Below are 20,083 nucleotides of genomic sequence, written 5' to 3' on the forward strand. Positions count from 1 at the left end.
CTACATTCTTTTTTTACTCTTTAAATGCCAGTTAGGTTATACATAGTACCAGTAACGTTTCAGATAAAAAGGTGATAAAGTCCTAATGGTTTCATAAATCTTCCTATTTATTTTTTTTCATACAAGCATCGGGGACAAGGCTGTCTTGCAATTGTTGAGGTTCACTAGTGTGCGCCCTATTTCTTCCAGGATCACTCTCTTTATAGGTTTTAGTGGACTCCTAGTACAGTGAAGTGGTTTCATGGGACAAAGGCTTGTATTCCAAGATCTGGGAGATTGTAGAAATGAGCAGTGATGCCCTTCCTACCATCTTTCCAGAAAAATAAGTGATCTGGAAGCTGTTAGGCTTACTTACAGCAGCACTTTCTGCACCTGCATAAAGTCCAGGACACATTTACTAACAGTGTTTGTTGCTGTATGTGCTGCAGCTTTGAATCTTTTATTAATATATATTTTGTTAATATTTTGGCTATGGTGTCTTGTTATGAAATGCACAAGAGTAAAGGTGTTAGCATGCGGTCAAAGCTAAGTTTGACTGGGAAACTCAAAGCTCGATAGTCTGTATCAACAAAAATTCACTGCAGCCTGTGTAATATTTGATGCGTCATACTTTATTCCAGTCTGTCTTGCAAATACATGTTTGCGTTGCAATGTCATGCACAAACACACACAATATTAGATCCTTAAGATCAAACCTGTGTCATTCTTTTGATCCACTGCAGTGTAGTAGTCACAAAAAAAGTAAGTGCAGATCAGAGGGTTAATTCGTAAAATGTCTAAAAATATTATTGATTTTTTTTACTATAAGTATGGACATAAAACAAGCTTATTATAAAATGTTGTTCACTTAATTGGAATTCTGTACACTGAAAAAAAACCCACAACAACACATAAAAACACAAACAAACAGCCAGTGCCTTCATCTGTCCATTAAGTGTCAAACATCGCATTGACCTGTAGTCTCTGCTCGTCAGCACATGTAAAAAGAGCTCCATGTCCTCTACAAACTGAAAAACAAAGAAGAAGAAGTCCCTCTACACAAAAACACTGCAGATGACAGGCCAGGCAAACATCTGTTGACCTGTTTGAATGCCTCCTCATCTTGAAGTTTTTTTGTAAGGAGACTAAGACCACAGTGAGGGCGTTTCATTTCCATGGACTTTCCACAAGCCACAGTTTCATTCAGCACAGAGGGAGGAGCACATGAATGTTCTACCCAAGATTCAGAAAATGGTTTAGATGCTGGAGTCAAGACATGGAGAGGGAGGCGGGGCTCCACAGAGAGTTCAGTGGGGAGCGGTCCTGAATGCTGACATGACAATAATTGCCTTGCCATATCCCCACGCTGTATGACTGTCATGTTGCAGACAGGGCAGTGAAAGTGCACCGGCATATCATTTTGTCTGTAAGAGAGAAAAAAGAAGAAGAAAAACAACAACATGTGATTTAAATGCAGTTGTATAGAATGCAATCAGTTTATCTAACAATCAGATTGTACATGTTAACAAAAATATCCAAGCCATCCTTAATAATGAAAGCAAAATGGTGTGGATCATAAGAGCTGTCAGGAAATGTGGTGAACAAGAAAGAAAATATTTAACAAAAACACACTTTTTTCTCTTGCTGATGAATGAACTGAACTGTACAATGTGAAAAGCAACATTTAAGTCAACAAAGAGACTGCAGAGGTGCTGAAAAGAAGGGCATATTTATAACTTTAACTATGAGGTATACTTAATACCAACAGACCTTTGAAAGGCAAAGCATTTTTAATGTGTCCATTTCTTTGCTCCTCAATCTTTGCCCTGACAGTAGGGCTGAAAGTGGGGCACAGAGGGCAGTGAAACAGCCAACACGTGGTGCATTCCTGCAATTCTGGCTTGGAGGCAGAATGTCGCAACTGATCTTTTTCACTGCACCCAGTTTTCAAAAATACCGACAAACTCCGCACTTACTTGAGTGAACTCCATGTCTGGCTGCTGGAATTCCACTTCCAGAAGTCTCTCTGCTCCCGTAAACCTTTTAAGCCTCCAAACAGGTACACGCAGCCCTGACAGGCTATAGCTGAGTGACTGTGTCTGGGGCCTGGGCCTAATGAGTCCTGCTGAGAGCCACTCAGCAGGGACCAAGACATGGTATCTGCCATTAACACACACACACAAACAAGTATCTATAATTAATGCTCATTTTGCAGCTCACATTGTGTTTGCATGTGTCACAATGCTGATGATGTTCACATGCTGCCCTCTAACTGAATATGGGTGAGATTTCACTCCTAGAAACGGTTCAGCTCAGTTTAATTGTCAATTTGTTTCTCCATCTCACAGCTATAAACTACATTCACACTGGTAAATATGAGCAGTTTATAAAATGATATTGACCAAGATGGAATCACAGCTAGAAGATGAGCTTGGCATCAAGTGGGACTAAAATGATGCAGTTTACTGAAACTATGATCTATCCAATTATATTAATACTCAAAGTTGCTTATAGAAAAATCATGCAGAACAAAAGCTACAATTAATCTTTTGATAGTAACTCTGGCAAATACCATAAAAGGTCAGCTGATTTTGAATGCGTGAGGTGGGAATTTTAAGATTTGGTTAGTTTTATATGGAAGGAGCTGACTGAATTTTCCCTTTTGGCAGTTTTAAACTCACTAAAGTCCAAACTCCAGAAATCCTGGGAGGTGCCTTTCATGTCAATGAATCCTCCGTACATGAGCATGGCAGAGCCGAGCACCGCGGCGCTGTGGCCCTTCCTGTTGGTCGGCATTTGGGTCTGCACACAGAAAGCGAGAGAAATACATTTAGAATAGATGGTAAGCTACTAACAAGCAGGCCAGTATTCCTACATAGATCTTCTTCTATGACCTTGATTGAACAGTCACAAAAAAATGCATTAAATTTGGGCTTCTTCAACCTAACCCTAACCTTTCTCTTCCTACTTTGGTGATCCTGTTCCTACTTAGCTATATCCATTCTGTGGGGAAACACTGCAAATCCATTAATTTGACCTTTAAAGTTCTAACAAATATGTGGGTAGTGTGTGACTTCTATTCCACTGATACAAGCTAAAACAAGCAAAGGATGGCAGGAACTGTGCACAGTGTTCACTGATGTGCTTCCGAGTGTTGTGACTGCGTGATACAAAACAAACGGCAGCACACGAGGACTGAGCGGTTAATTATTTCTGTTATAAGCTGATAATGAGATCTAACCATCTGATTGTTTTCTATAGACAGAGAACATGTTATCATTTAGATATGAAAAATGCTCGGTACCTCAAGCAAGCTCCTCTTTCCCTGCCACTGCACCCACTTCTGCTTTGCTGAAACACAAATGACACAAGAAAATTAAACTAAAAGAGCGACGTACAATAAAATGGATATGATATCTTTACAACATCTGTCAGCCTTACTCCAAGACAAAAAAAGTAAGTAAAGGCTAACATACAAAAAGGAGAGGCACTTCTGCGATGATTCTGAAATACACTGACACACACTGTTGTGCAGCCCAGTCTTATGAAATCTATTGTTACAGGGACACAAACTGTCCAGTTGGCCATAGTAGAGAGGCTTTAAAAGACGTGGTAAATGTTATATTTTAACCTAAACCAAGACAGTTTTAAACCTAATCCTGTCGTTTTTAATGCTTAAATGTAACCAGACAAAATAGTTTTAATAAATAACATATTTAAAAATACCACCAGCTACCTGTGCTACCTGTCCGCTTCCTAGCATAGGTGATTTTAAGAGAAGTTGACCCCTGACCTTGACCTTCAACTCAATTGAGATTCGAACTTGTCCGAGATGTTTTGTTAACTACACCTATGGTAGCAATTTGATCTTGATGCAAGGTGACTTACTTGTTGAATTATAACAGTCATAAGATTTTCAGAAAACTTTGCTTCTGACCTTGACCTTTAGGTCCAGGTCACTGAAATTCAAACTAGCCTTGAGATTTTTCATATATTGTAAGAATTTGACAAAGTTACATCGCTTAATTTTTGGGTTATTACATTCATAAGCATGTGTCAATACCCCATCAGCCTTTCACAGCTGAGGGATAAAAATGATACAAAAACTGTGAGTTGTATAGTCTCTGGCGTGAACTGCAAAACGCTTCATGCCACCACTAACCCCGCCTACCTCCAAATGTGGAAATGTTTTGCCTTTCAAAAAACTGCAAAATATTGAGAGCAGACTGATGCAAAGTGGTGTTCACGGACATAAAAGGTTGTGACTGTTTGATGAAAGTGGGTTGACTCTGAGTGTTTGTGTGGGTGTGATGAGCTCTGGCAGCTGAATGTTGGTGTTTATAAAATGACAAGAGTGGATATCCTGTCTTATGCCAAATAATTATTTTCAGTAACTAAAGGGATGACCTGCTGATCCTGAGACCCTTCTAATACTTAGAAAAACATCTTCAGGACCTTAACTTGCTTTGATCAGTGTGATCTGTCCTAACTTTCATTAAGATTGTGGTAACACCAGTGTTGTTTCTCCACTCCACAGCTATCGCTACATTGACCTATCCACCTATTTCACATGGGGATATTAACCTTGAAAGTTTACCCAGAATGCACTTTTTCAATGCTTGTCTCTGTTGCTCTATGTCAAAGAAATGAAACTGCTGCATTTTATGCAAGTCATGACAGATCCCATCATGCTGAACCAAAACTAGATTTTTCTTTACATTGTGACACTTGGAGTGGAACGAAAACTTCAAGAGCTTATACTTCTAGAAATATCCAAGTTCGGTAAAATGTAACAATTGTGTAAAACATTTGCTTTATTAAACATATTATAGTTATTATGAAAACAAAAGAACCAATTGATTTTGAGGGTGGGGGTTTCGGGGGCTTTTTACAGATGTGATATGATTTTATATATAATAAGTGGTGAGAATTGAAAAAAACTGTGCATTAGATGGAATTTAGGTTATGTTGGAACAAGCAGAATAACAACTGAGCTGAAGTGAAGAACACAGGAAGTGTTAGAGCAGGAAATGAACACAGCTGCAGTTTTCGTCCATTTGATAAATATGTGTTGGGGTAAATCAGCTTTTCTTATGTTGTTTCTATATGCCTTTAGAGTCACCTGGACTTTGTTCACATACGTAAAACATGTTACTTCAGTAACCTGTATTGCACATGACACCGCTGTTATGAGCATGGAGACCCTCTCAGGTTTCTCTCTCAGCTTTAGTGACACAGAGGAATGAAACGTTTTACAGGGATTAGGAGGATCGACATGCAGCAACATGTTTCACCTGCTGAGCCTGAGAATTGACTACAACAGCAGTGTGACTGGCTGCCAGTGCATGCTGCACTGTAGTGAAACTCACCAATGTCGAACACCCAGAGAGCACATCTGCATGTGGTGTATGCAGAGTCCAACAGGCCTCCAAACACGTACAGGAAACCCTGAAGAGTTCAGAGCTGTTAAACATACTCTGCATGCCCACCGCTGTCATAAGATGGTCTCTCTGCTTTATGTCCAGTGATTAAAGAAATTGAAGGTACCTTGTGAGCTACCATAGAATGTCCCTCTAGCTCCTCTGGTGCCGTTTCACTATTGCAGCTCAACTCGGTCCATTCATCAGACACTGAAATACTGAACACAGCAGTGCTGTTAACTGATGATTACAAAAAGAATATTATAGGAGGCTGTTTTATGAGAATGCAGCAAAAAACATCAACAAATGTTACATCTTTTTTCATGAATGACAGTGTGTACATAAACTTGAACGACTTGCAACACTTTCTACATCTGCACAAAGGCACTGCCCAAATACCATAGAAATAGTTGGTGCTATCTTCTAATAAAAGACTGCATATAAAAGATGGAGATTTGAAGCATTGTAGCCTTCACCAGGGTAGAGCTAGAGGTGATCATAACCATACCTGAAAGGATAGATCTTAGTGAAGATCAAAGTGTTAAGTCATAACATTTGTCTGTTGCTTTTGTGCTGTTTTAAGTAGTAGACTAATTGGTCATTTAAAGAGAGGTCTTTATGTAAATGAGTACCTGAACATGGTTTTTGGCTACTCTGCCTAATATGTAATTCTTAAAAAGAGGTCTTTCTAGTGGCTACTCTGCGACCAGCCACAAGGATATCGCTTCTAAGGAAGTATTCTGTCATCCGTCTTTCTATAGATCTGCATCTTTATATATGCATGGCTATTAATGGGTGGGGGCCCTTACCCACGTTGTATTTCCAGAAGTCCCTCAGGCATCTGTTCTCTCTGCCTCCCAGGACGTAGACGTTTGCATTGTAGCTGCAGCAGGCGTGCTTGTAGCGGTCGCACGGGGACAGGCTGCTTCTCAGGGGGAGCTGTTTCCACAAACAGGGGTTATTCTGACTCATACCTGGCAGCCCTCACTCTCACTGGAACATCTTCTAAAAGAAAGTAAATGTATACAGTCATGCGTTATATGGACCCACTATCATGGCTAAAAAGTGCCAAGAACAAATGTTACAGACTGGTCACACCTTTTTAGCTTCATTGTGCGATGATATGCAGGACTAAATATCCTTCTTTCTGTTAAAAGTTGACATTTTTTAAAATTAATTCTGCTCTCACTGCCGCTACAGATACTAGAGCCGCTGACTGACTCCACCTGGATGCTGTAAGTTATTAAACGGTGCAAAAAGATGAGTTTCATCTCCGTCCGTGTGAACAGGCCCTGATCAAAGTGGATAAAACAAAGGCTGCACTACAGGAGACAGGACAAAGGAAAAACCCAAGCAACAGCTGCTTCTGTATTCAGGAGGGCTGTGGCTGGAACTGACCCTGCAACCTTTTACTTTCTAAGCTAATGCGCAAACCACTACACAATAAATGCTTTAAAAACTATCTGTACCACCAGAACATGAGTGGATATTCCCGAGTTCATATCTTAAAAGAGCAGAGGGACTACACCAAGTTTTTTGGAGCACCGCTCCTCAAACAGAGCCAGAATTGAAGTGTAATAATAATAATATAACACGATAATATAATCATAATTTACTCAACTTTCCAAAAACTCTAGTACTTATAATCCTGCACGCAACTACACTAATTTAACTTTCATTTTAGAACCCATCAGAGCTTTTCCCTCATTTGCATCTTTTTTCCGACTGCCTGCAGAGTCCTGAGAAAGATAAAGAAAGATAACTTTTATTTACATGCACATTGTGGCATTGAAGGAATTTTATGCTGTTCTTCTTCCTTCTTCCTTGTTGAATGATAACCTTCTTAACAAATGAACACATTTTTTTCTCCTGAATTAATTTACTGAAGACATTTGGTTTGAGTGCGCATTAACTTTACTCATCAAGTGAATCCTGTTTGTTCTGCATTTACCCGATGGCCAGTGACTACAGCAGCCTTTGGAAAACTGTTCTGACGCACAAAACAACTGGATACCTTTTTTTTTTTCCCCTGTCCCGTTTGGTTCTTTTGCATCAGAATTATTGTCTAAAGGCAAAGAAAGATGCCCAACGGATTTACTTGACCAAATTGACCATCCTGCCATATTGGTCTGTTTGATTCACCTTTGCTTTTATTGTTTATTTTATTTTATTTTCACTTGCTACACACGGGACAGACATGACTGGGAGAAAGAAAAGGGAGAAGGAACGAGGGAAAGAAAAACAGCGGGGAAGAGGAATGGTGATAAAGGGCAAAAAACAAAAACCAACAAAACAAACAGACAAAAAATACATATATCGATCACCTGGATCACCTGTTGAGAAAGACAAAGAGAAAACAAGCAAAAAGGAGAGAGCAATATAATAAACAACATCATTGCGATGATCTATGTGAATATAACAGTAAATACTAAATATTAATTATTATTGTGCAGCATGTAGGATAAACAGCACACAGGAGGAGAAGTAGGAGCCAAAAAGGGTGTAGTTTGTATCTGTGAGCACCCGTGTGTACACCTGTGAGCATGAGTGCGCTTGTTTTTAAAAGGTTCCTTCGTGTAATGATCTGCTAGAGGGCGTGGGGAGCCATACCCCCGAATACCAACTGGATACCGTTTTAGTACCGACTGAGAGCACCCAGCATCTGAACAAGGAACAAAGCAGAAACCTTCAAACTGACACTCAAGTTTCTCATCTACAAAGAAAGCAGGCTAAATCCAGACTGAACCCCTACTGTGGGAAGCATTTATCCAGTATTTTCCTGCAGTTTTGAAATATGAAATTTCAAGCCTATAAGAAGTTTAATGTTACTCAGTTACAGTACTGAATTTGAATCAACCAGCCGTTTGGGGCCTTACTGGTTGGAGTTTGCATGTTCCTCCAGTGGCTTGCGTACTACAGCTTCTTGCCACAGTCCAAAGTGCTGCATGTGAGGTTAACTAGAGATTCAGAAGTGCATGTAGGGTTGGATGTGAGTATGAGTGGCCATCTGTCACTGTGTTCCCACATTTACTAGCTATTTTACTAATGAATAATCCTCCTCACTCTTATTTTGAAAGTCCAGTTGATGCTAACTAGATAGCCTCATGTTCTCCCTGACGGATGGCTTCTTCATATATTCTCTTGGAGGTGGAGTTACTCCCAGTATCCTGAAACATGCCAACACCCATAGCACTCTAGGGAAACAAAGCTTCTTTTCAAGAGTTTCACTTCCTGCTTAAATAAAAACTAATACAGCTATGGGAAACACTGCGCTCAGCATGTTCTCTCTGGCTTTAATAGATGGTGTCCTGGATGGCTGATGACACACATGATCTTTTGGCATTTCAAAAACGTATATTTAAATACTTGTTGTGGCAGAGACAGCGAAGCTAGAGTACTAAAGAGAACCAAAACAGGCACATTTAGAACATGGAAACTCAATACAGAAAAATTGCCTCGCCAGCCTGTGGATTCTAACCCAAGGCCACCTTCAAAAAGTTGAAAATATAAAAAAGACTAAAATGTAAAACATGAACTACTGGCTCATTTTAAATGTAATTTAGTTTTACAGCATAAAAAATATTAAGGGCTGTTCTTTTTCCAATGGACAATGAAATTACTGACTTTTGTTATTGTTGTTGTTATTATTTTATCGTTCGTCAGCTAATCGATCATTCCGTGAAATGTCAGAACACAGATGGATATAAGGTCGGTTTACTGTGTAATATACGCATAAACAAGCAGTGGTGCTTTAGTTATATCAGTTATATTACTACAAGTCACTAAACAGCACCAGTGACTCATTTAAGCGTGCTTTTACATCACATGTAAGCTGAGTTTTAATAGCTTTGCTCTTTCTCACTGTGAGCAGTAATTTTCCATCTCTAAGTGAGGAAGTATACTCAGTTTTACAAAGCCATTAGTTTTCCTCTGTTTGGACTTGGAGTCTGCCTTGACCGCTGTCTTATCAGGCTGTCACAAGAGCAAACAGCTCTGAGGTCACAACACCTTCATATACTGGTTAGAACATAACTGGATTATTAATGAGATTTTAATTTCAATTCAGAAAAAGAAAATATTCGGCCTGAAACAATGACTTTTTTGTTTTTAAGATCTCATTTTGTCCTCTATTACAAATCAAAGCACCTGTTCTGTTTTTAATATAGATTTTGATTTATGACGCTCTTTTTTAAAAATCTTATTTAACCTTTCCTGTATAAATAAACTCCTTCTTGATTGTAAATTTTACCTTATTAGATTTTATTTTACTGAACTTTTCTATTTTATTTGAGCTAATCTGTGATAGGCATTCTTTAATATTTTGGATACTATAAAACAGGAAGTTCCAGCTTTTGGCATAAATACAGTTTATTCTTAAATGTAACATTTTTACATTTTGTCTTCCAGTGATTCTAAATAAAACAGAATAATTAGGATAAAGTGATTACTCGTTTGTTTTCTGTTACAATTCAAATGCACCTCTGTTCAAGTGTTTTCTGAAAGCCAAAACTCGGCTCAGGCTGAGATGACAGTCAGAGAATCTGTGGTTTTCGAGGTCCAATTATGGAAAGCAATCATTTGCTATAATGAAGCAGCTCTAATTAAGGCTGTGCAAATAACTGTGTATTTTGATTTCAATTACAGGTCCAACAAATATTACAAGTTACTCTAAAAAGAAACTCTATGTCAGGGTTCCTGGGTCGGTGACCCAGTGCTTTCCGTTTTGTTCACGTTCAGTTTATTTCGTCACTTCCTGTTTGTTCCTGTCACCTCGTCTCGTGCCATTAGCCAGATTATGTTCAGCTGTGTACTCACCGGTCTCTCATTATCATCCTCATCAGTCTGTGTATTTAGGTCTTCTGTTTCCATTCGTTCTTTGTCGTGTCATTGATGATGTTCGTGTGATGTTGTCCTCCCCGTGTTCTCTCAGTCAGTCAGCCATTCAGTGTTCCAGCCAGTCAGTGTCCGTTCACCCTCTGTTCCTCCACTCCTTATAATAAACATCCACCAGTCTTCACCTACCTGTGAGTCCTGCGTTTGGGTTCCTTCTTCCTCGCCTCCACACAACGCCTGACAGAATGACACGACCCGTGCCACGAAGACACGATTGGGACCCAGCGGACTCGGACCTCAACGAGCGGCAGGTGGCAGCGCTTTACCGTTGGGCAGAGTTGGTCAGGGGAAAACAGCGGCTCTTCGCGGAGAGAGAGCACGTCTTCGAGGGGACTCGCCTGGCTCTGGGCGGGCCTCGGAGACGCCGCGTTCCCCCACCTGCTGCCTCACCTGCCCCGGAGCATTTGCCGCGGAGAGCGGACGTTTCATGCCGCGTTTCGGCCGCTCCCTCTCTCGCCGCTCCGCTCCTCGTTCACACACCCGCCGCCTCATTCGCCGGACCTCCACCTTCGCCACGACACCGCGGCTACGCCTCCCACCTCGGCTCAATGGAGGCTACCGCGCCAGAGGCTCAGCTGTTCACCTCGGCCGCTTCCTCTTCCCGGAGAAAGCGGCGCACACGCCGCCATAACACGGACTATTGTCAACAACTCCCGGTGGTGAGTTCCGGTAATTGTTTTCCACCCTCCTCATTTGACACTTCACCCAGATTAACTAAGGGACTCTACTCCGATTCATGGGGAGATTCCCTCCTGGATGATGTAGACTGGGAAGAGTTTTTCTGCTGTGCTCCCGCAAAGACTGTAAATCGTGGTGGCAGAAGAAACAGACCGAATGCTGATAAACCTGCCAGTAGCACACACCCGGTCACCATTTCCACACCCGTCACTCAGCCATTCCCCACCAGCACGGCAGCCCAGATCTGGCCTTCCTCTTCAGCCATTTCATCACCTCAGATGACTAGGGCCCGGCCTACACCCACACCAGTACCAGCTCCCACACCGGTGCCAGCTCCCAGGAGGAAGGCAGCTGCGACGCAGTCTACCTCCACATCCACTCTTGTTTCCCGGGTGGGGGTGACTGGTGTCCAGCCACCTCCCGTGCCTGTCCCAGCGCCCAGGCTGAGGGCAGCCTCAACCCAGCCTGACCTCCCTGGAGGCTTGGAAGAGCTAACCGGCCCAACTACTACTTCACCTCTTCATCCACCTCCTGATCCTACCTTTCACGCCCTCGCACTGTCCCTGGTTAGGCTAGCTGAAGTGTCCCCTGCTCAGGCACCAGCCTTATTAGCCCAGGCCGCAATCTTATCCCCCTCGGTAACTCTGTCATTAGCTCAACCATCAGCGTCGCCAACCTCTGTTCATCCCTTAGCTTTCCCACTCCAGTCAGTTCCCTCACCTGCTGTTCAGCCTTCACTCCAGTCAGTTCCCTCACCTGCTGTTCAGCCTTCACTCCAGTCAGTTCCCTCACCTGCTGTTCAGCCCGTCCTCCCGTCCCCTGTAGTCCAGTCTCCTCCAGTCCTCCCGTCCCCTGTAGTCCAGTCTCCTCCAGTCCTCTGTAGTCCAGTCTCCTCCCGTCCTCCAGTCCTCTGTAGTCCAGTCTCCTCCCGTCCTCCAGTCCTCTGTAGTCCAGTCTCCTCCCGTCCTCCAGTCCTCTGTAGTCCAGTCTCCTCCCGTCCTCCAGTCCTCTGTAGTCCAGTCTCCTCCCGTCCTCCAGTCCTCTGTAGTCCAGTCTCCTCCCGCCGTCCAGTCAGTCCAGTCGCCTCCCGTCCAGTCAGTCCAGTCGCCTCCCGTCCAGTCAGTTCAGTTCCCGGACCTGCAGCCACAGCACCCAGAGCCAGCTGTGAGCCCTCCTGCTCGCCAGCCAGGGGCCTCCGCGCCCGCTGGCCCGGCCGCTCTCCCGCCAGGGGCCTCCGCGCCCGCTGGCCCGGCCGCTCTCCCGCCAGGGGCCTCCGCGCCCGCTGGCCCGGCCGCTCTCCCGCCAGGGGCCTCCGCGCCCGCTGGCCCGGCCGCTCTCCCGCCAGGGGCCTCCGCGCCCGCTGGCCCGGCCGCTCTCCCGCCAGGGGCCTCCGCGCCCGCTGGCCCGGCCGCTCTCCCGCCAGGGGCCTCCGCGCCCGCTGGCCCTGCCTGTCTCCAGCCAGGGGCTTCCGTGCCCGCTGGCCCTAAAGCTGTGGCTCCGTCACCCCCGGCTCCCGTGCCGTCACCTGGTCCAGCCTCAGACTCAGCTTCAGCGTCTGCTTCGCCTGGGCCGGACTCAGCTTCAGCTTCAGCGTCTGCTTCGCCTGGGCCGGACTCAGCTTCAGCTTCAGCGTCTGCTTCGCCTGGGCCGGACTCAGCCTCAGACTCAGCTTCAGCGTCTGCTTCGCCTGGGCCGGACTCAGCCTCAGACCCAGCTTCAGCGTCAGCTTCTTCTTCGCCTGGGCCGGACTCAGCTTCAGCTTCAGCGTCTGCTTCGCCTGGGCCGGACTCAGCTTCAGCTTCAGCGTCTGCTTCGCCTGGGCCGGACTCAGCTTCAGCTTCAGCGTCTGCTTCGCCTGGGCCGGACTCAGCTTCAGCTTCAGCGTCTGCTTCGCCTGGGCCGGACTCAGCCTCAGCTTCAGCTTCAGCGTCTGCTTCGCCTGGGCCGGACTCAGCCTCAGACTCAGCTTCAGCGTCTGCTTCGCCTGGTCCAGCCTCAGACCCAGCTTCAGCGTCTGCTTCGCCTGGTCCAGCCTCAGACCCAGCTTCAGCGTCTGCTTCGCCTGGTCCAGCCTCAGACCCAGCTTCAGCGTCTGCTTCGCCTGGTCCAGCCTCAGACCCAGCTTCAGCGTCTGCTTCGCCTGGTCCAGCCTCAGACCCAGCTTCAGCGTCAGCTTCTGCTTCGCCTGGTCCAGCCTCAGACCCAGCTTCAGCGTCAGCTTCTTCTTCGCCTGGTCCAGCCTCAGACCCAGCTTCAGCGTCAGCTTCTTCTTCGCCTGGTCCAGCCTCAGACCCAGCTTCAGCTTCAGCTTCAGCTTCGCCGGGTCCGGCCTCAGCCGCGTCGCCAGCTTCAGCTTCGCCGGGTCCGGCCTCAGCCGCGTTGCCAGCCTCCGCTTCGCCTGGTCCGGCGGCTGCCGCGTCGCCAGCCTCCGCTTCGCCTGGTCCTGCGGCTGCCGCACCGTTGCCCCAGCCACGTTCTGGACGTCATCGCCGGCGCGGCCGCCCACCGGACCAGCTCAGCGGCCGCCGCCGCCTTCCTCGCGGCCGCCCACCGGACCAGCTCAGGGGCCGCCGCCGCCTTCCTCGCGGCCGCCCACCGGACCAGCTCAGGGGCCGCCGCCGCCTTCCTCGCGGCCGCCCACCGGACCAGCTCAGGGGCCGCCGCCGCCTTCCTCGCGGCCGCCCACCGGACCAGCTCAGGGGCCGCCGCCGCCTTCCTCGCGGCCGCCCACCGGACCAGCTCAGGGGCCGCCGCCGCCTTCCTCGCGGCCGCCCACCGGACCAGCTCAGCGGCCGCCACCGCCTTCCTCGCGGCCGCCCACCGGACCAGCTCAGCGGCCGCCGCCGCCTTCCTCGCGGCCGCCCACCGGACCAGCTCAGGGGCCGCCGCCGCCTTCCTCGCGGCCGCCCACCGGACCAGCTCAGGGGCCGCCGCCGCCTTCCTCGCGGCCGCCCACCGGACCAGCTCAGGGGCCGCCGCCGCCTTCCTCGCGGCCGCCCACCGGACCAGCTCAGGGGCCGCCGCCGCCTTCCTCGCGGCCGCCCACCGGACCAGCTCAGGGGCCGCCGCCGCCTTCCTCGCGGCCGCCCACCGGACCAGCTCAGGGGCCGCCGCCGCCTTCCTCGCGGCCGCCCACCGGACCAGCTCAGCGGCCGCCGCCGCCTTCCTCGCGGCCGCCCACCGGACCAGCTCAGCGGCCGCCGCCGCCGGCCACGCGGCCGCCCGCCTGAACTGTCTCGTCTCGGCCGCCGGCCACGCGGCCGCCCGCCTGAACTGTCTCGTCTCGGCCGCCGGCCACGCGGCCGCCCGCCTGAACTGTCTCGTCTCGGCCGCCGGCCACGCGGCCGCCCGCCTGAACTGTCTCGTCTCGGCCGCCGGCCACGCGGCCGCCCGCCTGAACTGTCTCGTCTCGGCCGCCGGCCACGCGGCCGCCCGCCTGAACTGTTTGTCTCTCTGTGGGCTCCGTCCCTCCGTCCTGGGCCCCCTCCGCCCGCCCTGTTCTGGTCTTTTTCCCTTTTGGCCGTCGGGTGCCGTCCTTTGAAGGGGGGGGTACTGTCAGGGTTCCTGGGTCGGTGACCCAGTGCTTTCCGTTTTGTTCACGTTCAGTTTATTTCGTCACTTCCTGTTTGTTCCTGTCACCTCGTCTCGTGCCATTAGCCAGATTATGTTCAGCTGTGTACTCACCGGTCTCTCATTATCATCCTCATCAGTCTGTGTATTTAGGTCTTCTGTTTCCATTCGTTCTTTGTCGTGTCATTGATGATGTTCGTGTGATGTTGTCCTCCCCGTGTTCTCTCAGTCAGTCAGCCATTCAGTGTTCCAGCCAGTCAGTGTCCGTTCACCCTCTGTTCCTCCACTCCTTATAATAAACATCCACCAGTCTTCACCTACCTGTGAGTCCTGCGTTTGGGTTCCTTCTTCCTCGCCTCCACACAACGCCTGACACTCTACTGTTGTTTTTAAACTATTTAACCAACTCTGAGACTTCAGATTCGTCGTAGGATTTTTTCAGTAAAGAGGTTTTCTCCTGCAGCTACTGAACCTCACTCAATCAACAAATACTGTTATTGCAGCAGGATGTGTAATCATGTTATTACAGAAATCTGAGTCGCAGAAAACTCAGGTTGCTGCAATGCTGCCCACTGGAATTTAAATAACGTTTGAGCACCATGATCAACTCCTGTGGTGAAAATAGCACAGCAAAACTGTTCCTATGTTGTTATGTTGGTTTCTGTCTTACATAGGTTATTTAAGTCTTATAGATTTCTCTGTGTTAATGAATTTATTCTCAATATGTGAAGATATCAGCCAAACAAATGAAACGGGATGGAGCTCTTAAAGAAACTGTAATGTTTCGAAACTGTGAGCATACTCTAACTAGCCCTAGCCCATCTGCTCCATTGACCCAATAAATCATCCAATCGCAGTCGAGTTTAACATGCACCTATTAAAGCACCAAGCTTGGGCCCCAAGCACATCTGGGGCCCAAAGACAAAACACAACAGTACTGATGAGAAAAAAACTTCAAGCATGAAGAAATGTTCATGTGCAACTATGAAAAATTCAGATGACCAGAATTTGTGACCATACGTGGACAGCTATCAGCTGAACAGGTAAACAAATCTGCGTCCTCTTTACATTTTTACCTTAAACCTGTAGCTCCACTAACTCAGTCTGCTGCTCACCTGCATAAACTCCGCTCTTTATAAAACACGCACACTTGCTGAAACAAAGTTGGAACAAGATAAAAGGAGATCTTTTTAAACTTAGCCACTTTAAGCTCCAATCTAAAATAAAAGCAAGAGAAAAAAATGTCCTCCTATTGTTTTGTGGTGCTAGATCATTCAGACCGCTCCATGTACATGTGTAATGATCAGGGAAAAATGATCTCTTCTATGCTGTAGCCCACGCAGCAGTACAAACTCAATACCGAAGTCCAGTTTCAGGTGAGCACAGCTGGGTCCAGTCCAGACAGTATGTGCAGTGAGGCCTGTGAATCACCTTGCTGAACTCTCCATGGCATCTCTCCAGATCCACTATCTCCATTAGTTTAGGAGTGTCCTCTATACCAGCGGTCCCCAACCCCCAGTCCACGGACTGGTACCAAACAACTTTGATACTTTGTTTGGTACTGGGCCACAAGAGTTGAGGCTCGGGTGTGAAATGTATGGTTTACAGGGTATTTATTGTTAACTCTGGTTTCCCTGGGTCTTTTCCCGTGTGTTATGAATAATTTTTTTTGGGTACCGGTACTCGTTTTATTTAGTTGTATTCATCCACGACACCTTAAAGGCCAGTCCATGAAAATATTGTCCGACATAAACTGGCTCGTGGCGCAAAAAAGGTTGGGGACCACTGCTCTATACAGTATAGAACAGTGCAAAAGATGGACAGAGGCACCTCTGGTGTAGGTTCATCAAGTTGTGTTATGAAGCATCAAACTGAAGAGCTTCGCAACCAATTCGTGACGAAATGACCAAAATTGATCAAATAAATATTTTATCCTCTGTCGCCTGATACAAAATCTGAAAAGTGCTTACAAAAGTCAGGGCTAGTTTCCCACAGACTTCTGTGGGACCGGGAGTCTATGGAAGCAACTGCAATCAAACTGGAAACCAGAGATCAGTAAAGTTAATGGCAGTTAAACTTTTCTTAGTCCTGACTGACTGAACTGACCACCAGTGAGTGCAAAGGATGTCATTGACTGACACACGAGGGGAGTAAATACACAAGTGTTGCCTAAGCAACCAGAGCCTGGTATCCTATCCGCTACCAACCACAGCCAGTGACAATGCTATGGGAAGGAAACAACCAAATCACTTCCTGTGTGGATGCTACTGTGTGGAGGCCACTTCAGGACTATACACAGAGTAACTGTTAGCGTGTTGCAAAAAAAAAAAGCTAATATACAACAAATAATTTGGATTTTTTTTTTAAAAAAAGGGTCAAATTAAAAAGTATTTAAAAAGAGTGCATGGCCTCTTTTTAAATACAGTAAGCTATTACTGCTTTACAAACATTCATCAGTACAGTGGAAGTGATCTGTGGAGTTACTGGACCAACAGTAGTGTCAGTATTGTATTCTGGTAGCTGACTTGTTAGGGAGGATGTTAATCAGAAATTCAGTAATATATTCTTTCCAAGGAAATGTACTTTATAGATGGTACCGAACTTAAAATACGAGGTAAAGATTTAAATCAACCAGTCTCTGACAATCCTCTGGGTAAATGTGTAATATATTACTTTTCCCAAGCTGGTGCAATCAGATAAAGCACACACAATGGAGCCTCTGTATTCCCATGAAGCCACATTAGTGATGTTTTCACTCCTATCAAATCTGAAATTCTTGGACAGTTACAGATAATAAGACATGAAGTTGTCTGGGTGACACCATTTACCAGGTTATCTAAGGCTACGCTAACTGCCTTCTTTCTTTATCTTAGGTGTATACTCAAGACAAAAAGTGTTTTCTAACCGTTTAACATTAGATAAGTAGCAACAGGCGCCTTTTTGTACAAGGCGGCTGTTAACGTGAAGTTGTCTGATGTGTACAACCGTTCCTAACGTGACTTTGGACACTTCAGTTTAATCAGGGGGAATGCGACCCGTGAACCCACAACTCGCTCACATCTCCAGCAGCGACTCCCCGCGTGCTTTCAGTAGTTTATGTAATCGAAGGAAAGCCACTTGGCTAAAGTAAGATACCTTACTGGTTTCCCACATATTAAACCCCGAGGAAAATCTATCAGAGCAATGATAACGGTATCGCTCGAGAAGAGGAAATGAGATCAACTTTTTTTTTTCGTCTGTTTGATCAAAACGGAACCAAAGCAGGTCCGAGCTTCAGTGCCGAAAAGCTTCTGAGCTCTAAAATAGTTATAAAAAGGTCACTTCATGTGAAAAAAAACCAGCCAGTTTTGGCGTTAAAATTATGTTTTACTTACGGACAGTCCTCCGCTGCAGTGTCTCTTCTTTTGGTCGTTGCTTTGCTGCTAATAGTGATGGGTCGTTCGCGAACGAAATGGCTCTTAGAGCCAACTCTTTGACGTGAACGACGCGAGCCGGCTCCTTATCGCGAGCCGTCACATGGGTTTTTTTTTTTTCTTTATCTCAGCCTCTCTCTCACACTTTTTTTCTGCTTCACTCAGGATCCGTGTGCTTTACGCTGGGCAGAGGGGGGAGGGGCGGTAGTTACACTCAGTAGCACAGGAACAGAGCGGGAGAGAGAGAGAGAGCCAGGGACAACAACGTCACATTAGAAAGGTATAGTAATCATCCACAACTATTTTCAGTTGCAGATGATAAAGGATTCAGAAAGTTTATTCATGCGGGTCCATATGACAGAGAATATGCATATTATTTTTGTTTTCATATTTTAATTTATATTTAATTGTGTTGTGGTTTGCAGTGTTTTGTCTTGTTTCACTTTAAATTTGTAAAAGGAAAAAGCTGAAAATTTAAATAGTTAAAAGTTGAAATGTGAATAGTTGATTTTTGTATTATATGATTTATTTATTACATTTTATGTGGAGTGAATAAATAAAAGTATATTTACGGTGGCCCCTAGAGACAAAGCACATACAAACAAATCACGTACGAACTCTGAAGCACGTACAAACTCCAAAACATGTAAAAACACGTACAAACTCCAAAGCACGTAAAAACTCCAAAACATGTAAAAACACGAACAAACTCCAAAGCACGTAAAAACTCCAAAACATGTAAAAACACGTACAAACTCCGAAGCACGTAAAAACTCAGAAGCACATAAAAACTCAAAACACATACAAAAGTCAGCAGAAGTGCTCCAGGATGCTAGGGCGCAGTGTTGAGCTTTTGTTACCTAGTGGCTACACAAGCCAGCAAGTACCAACGACCGGATTTGGTGTGTGGTAGTAACAGGTAAATGAACATTGTTTTTAAATTATTTGAATATATATGAGTGCCTGTGTATAAATACACAAACATGCTTTCAATTGTGTAATTTAAGTGATCTAGTAGCTCTGCTTTGGAAGTTCAGTTCATGCTAGAAATGTGTTTTGGAGTTTGTACGTGTTTTGTCTCTAGGGGCCACCGCATATATTTATATATAAACATATATAAATAAAACCACTTTTTTTTACGTTAGTAATTCCTTTTGTGCATAATTTAATATTATTGTTAATAATAAATTAATTAAAGCAACAAAACAACCTGAAGAGCCGGTTCGGAGCCTAAAGAGCCGGCTCTTTTTAGTGAGCCGAACCGAAAGAGCCGGATCTCTAGAAAGAGCCGGAAATCACATCACTAACTGCTAATGGGCTGCTGATGCGTTCGATTTCACCTCGTAAATTCCCACCACAGGATGGCAAAAAACAAATGTTCTGCGTATGATGAGGTATGAAACCTCGTTTTAGATACACATTACAATGTTATTTTCAAAAGCAACCTAATTAGGGGACTATGATGCATAAGAATAATTTTTAAAAAATCCGTTTTAATATAATACGCGTGCTCTTGCTCTCGCGTTAAAGTTGTCCCAGGAACAACATTTACGCGATGTCCCAGGAACAACATTTACGCGATGTCCCAGGGACAACATTTACGCGATGTCCCAGGGACAACATTTACGCGATGTCCCAGGGACAACATTTACGCGATGTCCCAGGGACAACATTTACGCGATGTCCCAGGGACAACATTTACGCGATGTCCCAGGGAAAACATTTACGCGATGTCCCAGGGAAAACATTTACACGATGTCCCAGGAACAGGGAAAACATTTACGCGATGTCCCAGGAACAACATTTACACGATGTCCCAGGAACAGGGAAAACATTTACGCGATGTCCCAGGGACAACATTTACGCGATGTCCCAGGGACAACATTTACGCGATGTCCCAGGGAAAACATTTACGCGATGTCCCAGGGAAAACATTTACACGATGTCCCAGGAACAACATTTACGCGATGTCCCAGGAACAACATTTACGCGATGTCCCAGGAACAACATTTACGCGATGTCCCAGGGAAAACATTTACGCGATGTCCCAGGGAAAACATTTACGCGATGTCCCAGGGAAAACATTTACACGATGTCCCAGGAACAACATTTACACGATGTCCCAGGAAC

At 45.7% G+C, this 20,083-nt stretch overlaps 1 protein-coding gene across 4 annotated transcripts; it reads right to left on the reverse strand.

Annotated features, from left to right (window-relative positions):
• Positions 1-794: 794 nt before the first annotated feature.
• LOC146490365 (kelch domain-containing protein 10-like) lies at positions 795-18,355 on the reverse strand. Of its 4 annotated transcripts, none has more exons than XM_085153287.1 (8): positions 17,915-18,355; positions 6,209-6,401; positions 5,527-5,609; positions 5,349-5,427; positions 3,284-3,330; positions 2,661-2,781; positions 1,956-2,139; positions 796-1,403 (listed from the first exon to the last, which is right to left on the reverse strand). In XM_085153287.1, exons 2-8 carry the CDS (start codon positions 6,369-6,371, stop codon positions 1,001-1,003), a joined length of 1,080 nt encoding a protein of 359 aa, XP_085009413.1. In that variant the 5' UTR covers positions 6,372-6,401; positions 17,915-18,355; the 3' UTR covers positions 796-1,000. The 4 variants fall into 4 exon arrangements, with proteins under 4 accessions (XP_085009414.1, XP_085009413.1, XP_085009412.1 ...); XM_085153286.1 differs by having other exon boundaries at positions 797-1,403; positions 6,209-6,404; positions 17,915-18,349; XM_085153288.1 differs by lacking the exon at positions 17,915-18,355 and having other exon boundaries at positions 795-1,403; positions 6,213-6,319.
• Positions 18,356-20,083: the final 1,728 nt, after the last annotated feature.

Source organism: Neolamprologus multifasciatus, unplaced genomic scaffold, assembly GCF_963576455.1.
Source record: "Neolamprologus multifasciatus unplaced genomic scaffold, fNeoMul1.2 scaffold_10, whole genome shotgun sequence".
NCBI classification, from domain to species: domain Eukaryota; kingdom Metazoa; phylum Chordata; class Actinopteri; order Cichliformes; family Cichlidae; genus Neolamprologus; species Neolamprologus multifasciatus.